Source organism: Mus pahari, unplaced genomic scaffold (assembly GCF_900095145.1).
Source record: "Mus pahari unplaced genomic scaffold, PAHARI_EIJ_v1.1 scaffold_11007_1, whole genome shotgun sequence".
In the NCBI taxonomy this organism is placed as follows: domain Eukaryota; kingdom Metazoa; phylum Chordata; class Mammalia; order Rodentia; family Muridae; genus Mus; species Mus pahari.
This window is the reverse complement of record NW_018392808.1, coordinates 3,439-10,933: the sequence shown is the minus strand read 5'-3', so window position 1 is coordinate 10,933 and position 7,495 is coordinate 3,439. Positions and strand designations below refer to the sequence as shown.

Below are 7,495 nucleotides of genomic sequence, written 5' to 3'. Positions count from 1 at the left end.
CTATAAATTTAATAAATATATTCCTGTATTATGATTGAATAAGCATGTGTGAGCTATTGAACTTGGAATCTAGAGGTCTATGATCCATCTTTGATCAGATTTACATGAAGTGGAGAGTTATCACATTTTGATGATTGTAAGAGAGGATGGTCTCTTGCAAGAGTAGCTGTTGTTCTTATACACAAAACTATTTCTTCAGTGACCCTTACTTTGAAATTTAGATATCCTGAAAAAATAAAAATACCCACGGAAGTTCCTCCTGTAGCCCATTCTAAATCTTCAGATATATAAAGTTGTTGGTTCTGTGGGAAACAAGGAAAATAGCTTCCTATTTTCACTTTTAATCCAAGGCCTTGTGGAAAATTCCAAATGAGGGAAATGTCATATCCTGCACACTGATTTTCCTTTTGGTTCATGTTCACCAGTTCTCCAGCAGGGTTAGTAAATACCCTGGTTTTCATCAAGGAAGACAGCTAAAAGAGACTCATGCATACATGTGCATATCAATAAAGGTAATGCAAAATTGAGAATTTCCCCTAATTTCTTAATGACTTTCATGAAAGATAGCTGTATTGAAGTAAAGCACTGTAGAAAAATATAGTATAGCTAACTGATAAATGAAAATTTATATACTTCATATAAATTTTTGATGATGAAATATGCTAGAAAAAATGATTACCAGATAACAAGTAACATGATATGTCAGTGTGTGTGTGCGTGCGTGTGTGTGTGTGTATGTGTGTGTGTGTAAACATGTTTGTCAAAAATACTTTTTGAAAAATGAATCCATGTATGTGAAAATTAAGGGGCAGCCTGAGTGTCTGGAAATTGTGAAAATAAAAAAAATAATATTTGTGGGTTTTTGATGTACATAGAGTGTACACACATAAAATAAATATAAACTTAATAAAATGTGCAGTCTTAATCACTTATGTTTTGTAAATTTTTAATTTAAATGAATATTAACGATGGCACTTGTATCACTTTTTTTTTTTTTTTTTTTTTTTTGGTTTTTCGAGACAGGGTTTCTCTGTGTAGCCCTGGCTGTCCTGGAACTCACTCTGTAGACCAGGCTGGCCTCGAACTCTGAAATCTGCCTGCCTCTGCCTCCCAACTGCTGGGATTAAAGGCATGTGCAACCACAGCCCAGCTTGTATCACTTTTTGAGACACTACTCTAAAAATGTATTCTACTCTAGTTACTTTGGGCTTTTATGATAAAACTCTTGGCTCATATTTTGAATTATGAACTCATTTGGTGAAATGTTGAGACACCTTTTCACAAAACTTACAGATCCTATTAAAAACCCATTGTTTCCTATTACATGTTATATTTGTGCATGATATTCATCCATGTAAAAGTTTCATTAGGGTGTTTTACAGTGTAGAAGTCTTTCCAATAATAGAATAATCTCTAGCAAAAGTACAATCATTGCTCTGGGTCCATTTAATGAACACATTGATATATCTAAGCATAATGAAATGTAAGAAATTTTACCTGCTGACATTCAGTGAAATATTGTTTGGGATCTTCCCTTTCCTGAGATGCAACTTGTTGAAGAATATGTTCATGGTAGGTGTGGGCTGCAGCATAAACAGCATTATACAAATTGTAACCTTCATCACTCAGGGCCATGTCATATTTGTGCAGTGTTGTCCATTCTAATGTGTTGTTGAATGTAAAATTATCCATTTTACTGATGTTCTTGGACATTGAACAATTAAAATAATTCCACCCCAGTATAGTATGAGAAATATTGACTGGGTATTTGGAAGTGTTCATTGTTTGCATAAAATTCCTAAATGCATCAAACTCAGCTTTGTGATGTTCAAAAGTGATAGTACCATGGAAGAAATCAAGGNTGAATTCTTTTTTATGTAANGTGACATCCCATTGTGAGGTTGTGATCCAGATTCTCTGAACACCCAAATCTTCCCATCTTCTAAAGCTGACTTCTAGAGTAGAGTTCCTTTCACCATAAATGATAACAACCTTTGCTGAAGATGACATAATTTGTTTATCATATATCTTAGCCCTAGTCATGTAGATCTGCATNGTTTCTGGGATCACATTCACAAAAGCTAAGCAAATCCCATGTCTTAGGCTTTCTTCTCTTAAATCTGAGAGAAACTGAATACTCTGGTCATCATCTGAGATAACCAGTCCTATCCAAGTCCATCTAAAATGAATCATCAATGAAACCATGCCATGGGACAAGTGTGTGTCCTTGGTGGCTACCAGATAGACATAGGGAAACCGGTCATGGTCACTTAGGTTAGGATTAAATGGCCCAAAGAAAACCTAAAGGATATCAAAGAGAGAATGAAACATCCACATGAGTAGTATGATTATTATGCTATTTGGAATTATATACAAGTAATGCTACTCACCTTTCAGAACTCCTGTTAAGGATTGTACGATTTTATTATAAATATCATGTATTATTCCTATTAGAGTATAGACTATTCTTGACAAGGAATTTCCTAGAACACAGTTCTTCCTGTTTACAAAGTATGTGTAAGATCTGGTTATTTAACCCCTTACTATATACATAGATACATAGATAGATCATATACACATTCACATTCACATACACATACACATTCACATACACATTCACATTCACATACACATTCACATACACATACACATACGTGTGTGTGTGTGTGTGTGTGTGTGTGTGTGTGTGTGTAGCAGCACACTCAGAAATGCACACTGTCCAAGTTTTCTTTTAGGCACCAGTAAGTGGTTTTTAATTTTGTTAACTCATGCAGTATCATATATTCTTACCTTTGGNNTCCANGTATCAATTGCCATTTTGAAGGAAGGCTTCCATGATGGTCCTGTAAGGTCTATGTAACATGTATAATCTCCTACACAGACGTAATTAACCAAAGTCATACTTCCATCTATCTGTGTATATTCTAAATTCAGTTTTCCCAATGGTTCTTGACAGTAACCACTAATGATGTCAAATGTCAAAGAAACGTTGGATAAAAGATAAGGATTCTTGTTGATCTCATCAATAGCAAGAAACATTACCAGATAAAACTCATATTTTCTTGCTTGTGTTCTAAAACAATGCATAGTGATGATTAAGGGAGATGGTTGAAACATAAATTTTCAATTGTAGTAAGTTTATATTATGAGACATGCTAAATTTCTGTCTAAATGTTTTGAAATAAACCTCATAGATTAGAGATCTTTAGAGCTTAATACACTTTAAGAATTCATAGACACTGGGGCACTATGATATGATAAATTCTGTATTAACAAAAATCAATAAATATCATTTTATCTCCAAATACAATCCTTGAACTAGATTACAGTCCTATTGAGTAAGACTGTTATAAAATAAACTTGAAGTTGTAATTCCACAGAAACACAAAAAACATGACAATATATTTATTATTTTAATGCATTTTATACATCAAATAGCTTTATAATATTATTTTGAGAATTAAATAGTACATCTAAATTTTGCTGAAGTTTTATATTCATATCCTTTTATACACAAAATATCATTAATGTGTAGTAAATAATGCTCCACAACTGAGAATACTAGGTCTAATATTGAATTCTAAATTGTTTCAAGCCACACAAAATATCCTTTGGGTATTACATATAGTAAAAGAGCACACAATTTTTAGAAGTCAATTATTAAGAAATATATTCAGCTGGTCAGTGGTAGTGCACGCCTTTAATCCCAGCACTTGGGAGGCAGAGGCAGGCGGATTTCTGAGTTCGAGGGCAGCTTGGTCTACAAAGTGAGTTCCAGGACAGCCAGGGCTAACAGAGAAACCTGATATAGTGTGAGAGTATTCAAAGCACATTATATATCTGTGTACATTGTCTAACAATCAGATTCGGTAAAATAGATTATCACCGTTTCTAGAAATTATTTTATCAGAAAGAATATTTTTACATTTTGGCAAATAGCAAAAACTCTTTGAAGTTAAACATTAATAAAATGCTAATTTCACTCACACTGGGAAAATTATGAATAATATTGCCATGATGTTTGTAGAACATGCTTTTAATGTTTTCAACTCTTAATATCATTAAACAAAAGAGTTTTTTCCCTGACCGATTTGCATGTCAGGACCACTATGGACCTTCACCAGAGTTTCCTCTGGCTTGGCCCTGCCCAGGCATAGTTCACCATCTTTCGGGTCCTAACGCGTACGCTCGTGCTCCACCTCCCCGACGCGGCGGGCGAGACGGGCCGGTGGTGCGCCCTCGGCGGACTGGAGAGGCCTCGGGATCCCACCTCAGGTCGCCGTATGGGCCACCATTTGTCGAGGATCCCCGAACTCTGACCAGCAGAGACAGGGAAGAATGACATAAATGCCAAGCAGGTTCCAAACAGATTTCGTCTTTATCTCCCCAAACAGCTTTTAATCTTCTCCCTCTCACAAGCAGCTTGTTTAACCCTCTCCCTGCTCCCACTAAACCCCAACTCCACTCTCCAACTCCTTCCACTCTTGCCCACCTGAACTGTTTACAGCCTTCTCCCCCAGAATCCTCCCCCCTCCCTCTGGGGCACATCCTGTTTTTCCCAGCCCCCCAAGCTCCTTCCCAGCCCAGGGTGCATCCTGTTTTCAGTCCTCCAACCTGATTCCCCTCCCCCTCTCCTGGATCCTGTCAGAGTTCAGCCAGGGAGGCCAGTGATAGTTCATTAACTCAGCAGGCAGGCAATCCACAAAGGCTCAGCAACTCAGGTTCTTGTAAACAGGGACCAAGGGACTTGGCACACCCGCTCCCTACAGATACATTTCACTTAATTTTATTTATCCATTTTAAATTATACACAATAATACAATATATCATATAACCAGAATAGTATCCTTTGCACTCTTTTACACATCAATTTAATGTTACCTTTTAGTTTGTTATCACTACGTCTATTATGTAAAACAGTTATCAGATTTCTTTTAACACCTCAGTCTTCAGAATTCTGCAGGATACTAAGAGTGATGTCTGAGCTCAAAGATCTTCTCACTATATAAATATGTTCATCTGCCCCAGCACAGGGGCAGTTCATCTGTTACTGTTAGCTGCTACCTCTCATCAGGAGAAAAACACCAAACATACTCTTTTAGTGACATTTGCATCTTGCAATTGAGAGTTTTGTGCTAAGTTTTTCTTCTAATCCAGAAACGTGTATTGACACAGTTCATATATTTGTAATGTTAAAACTTACTATGGCTTCTAAAATTGTCATCAATGAGAATTTCCACTATTTTTCCAATGAGGTATGTGAATGCAGAATACATCAGAAATGAAATTCCTACTCACTTAACACAGAAGAAAAATAAAGTGAAGCAACCATCACTATCAATGTTTGTGGTGTACTGTGGCTACCAACTGAAAAATGCATTCTTTTAATTATCAAAGATGTGAAAATTGAACAAGAGATAGGATGAGATGCAGAGACAGAAAAAAAAAAAAAAAAACAGGAAACCTTGCTTCATGAAAGAAATACCAGACACATTGATTAGCTAAATAGTGAGTGATTTCAACACTCCTTTCCTCATGATCTGCAGCCACAAATGATAACATCTCACACTTGGGATCTCAGACCTGTGTAGCCACATTGAGAACAGCTTCTTATACACAAGAAGTACATTTATTCTCCTAGATNTTCTCTAATGTTACATTTATTCAGTAGTTAATAGAAACATTGACCATCTCTCTGATACTGTTAATGAGCCTAATGTGTGCCCGGGCATTTGTGTAATTGGACCAAAACATTATTCTGGTAACAATAAATCCTGGCAGTCTCTTTCCAAATTCAGTATCAAATCCAGAATTGTAGGACTGAGATCATTTAAAGACTATTTTATAAAGCAAAATATATGTATATTCACAAGTATATATATAATGTTATACATGTAATCAGGTATAGTAGACCAACATGTACATAAATATTTCAGTGAATTAATGAATGCACAACTGTTGGAGACCAAAGTTATAAAAGCATTTAGATGCAGGCTCATACAGGAATCATTGGCACACAATTGAATATAGGCAGTGAGCCTATTCATTTTGAATATTTATATTGAGCTCTTGACAAAAGTGGTAATTGTGAATTCAAGGCAGATGAAGAGACATCTTTCAACATATGATATCAAGAAAGACTCAACTGAGAGAATCCAAACTATCTCGTTGTCCAGCATTGTGAACTGGAGCCCATGTATTAAAGGTAAACTAAACAATGACACATTTGAAAGTATTCAAATAGTGATTGATGTAATAGTTAATTTTCAGTGCTTCCTAAAGTTACAGGGGGAAGGAACAGGACAGGACCCTTATTTTGTGCCCACAGCTAAATATTTCTAATTAATGAGATTGATGCAGAAAATAAAGTTAATGACTTACCTAAAATCATAATATATATTATAATAATTTTCTGGAATAGGTNCATCCATTGTCAGCAGGTAAAAACAACAATCACCTTGCAAATCTCCATCATAATCTTCACTGCTCTTTATCCTCCAAAAGCAAATGGGTTCTGTCAAACTACACAAGATGAGAGTAAAATTCAGGAGCAAAAAGAAAATAGTGAGAGCACACAGCTGCTTCATGTCTGCTAGGATCTAAGATGGAGCAGTTGTGAAATCCGTTTCTTATGCAGACAAACATCACACACACACACACACACACACACACACATTTATACTTATGTGTCTGTTTCAAGGCTACTGCTGTCTGGTGGTCCACTTATATTCATAGTTCCTTTCCATTCTTCCTATGTCATGCTCCCAGGATACATAGGGAAAATTCTGGCCTTGGGCTCTACATAAGAGGTCTGAAAACTTTTGATCAACATATTTCTGAAAACATGTTTTGGAGATCATGTTTTCCATCCTCAGGTGCCATGACTTCATGCATATCCATGACATAATTCTTCCCAAGGACAAGCTTCTCCTGCACAGATTGGACCAGGCCATGTGTCAACAACCATATTATGAACACAATGGATTTCATCAGAACTTGCATAGTAAGACAAGTTGAAATGGTCATAAAAGTTCCATCTCATTCAGGCGTTGTGTTTCATCATGGGACATCATGTCTCCCATTGTCTAGTGTAGAGAAAGGCAGTTGCACATGAAACATTCAGTCAGGGGTTGAGCTTTCTCTGTTGTTCATATACTGTTTTATGCTAAAAATGTTTACAAAATCTCTTCAAATTTCCTGTGATTCCTGCCAGCTGGAGAACATGTCCTTAGTCTAAATCCCAAAATGCCTGGAATTATAAAGATTCAACACCCATCCTGTCCAATATCAGTACCTATTCATACATTCACTGAGTTACTCTGCTGATATCTTGCCTGATAATCAGTCCCTAACAGTCAGTGACATTTGATGAAACATTTCTTTGGTTGATGTTTACTCACACCTCATTATGATGGTAGAGAACAATTTCATATATTTTGCTCCAAAGAAAGATTTTAGGTGTCATTTAAGAGAGAATTTTATTACTAATGTTAGC

The 7,495-nt window shown here is 36.1% G+C and overlaps 1 protein-coding gene across 5 annotated transcripts in view; it reads right to left on the bottom strand.

Annotated features, from left to right (window-relative positions):
- Window positions 1–6,587, bottom strand: part of LOC110315186 (vomeronasal type-2 receptor 116-like) — a 9,522-nt gene extending 2,935 nt beyond the window's left edge. For 2 of the 5 annotated variants that reach the window (XM_021189306.1, XM_021189307.1), the window contains exons 1-4: window positions 6,382–6,587; window positions 2,791–3,073; window positions 1,498–2,301; window positions 182–473 (exon numbers count right to left, since the gene is read on the bottom strand). In XM_021189306.1, the coding sequence (XP_021044965.1) occupies window positions 182–473; window positions 1,498–2,301; window positions 2,791–3,073; window positions 6,382–6,587 (1,585 nt within the window). The remainder of the gene's footprint in view (window positions 1–181; window positions 474–1,497; window positions 2,302–2,790; window positions 3,074–6,381) is intronic. The other 3 variants (XM_021189309.1, XM_021189310.1, XM_021189308.1) reach the window with 2 other exon arrangements.
- Window positions 6,588–7,495: the final 908 nt, after the last annotated feature.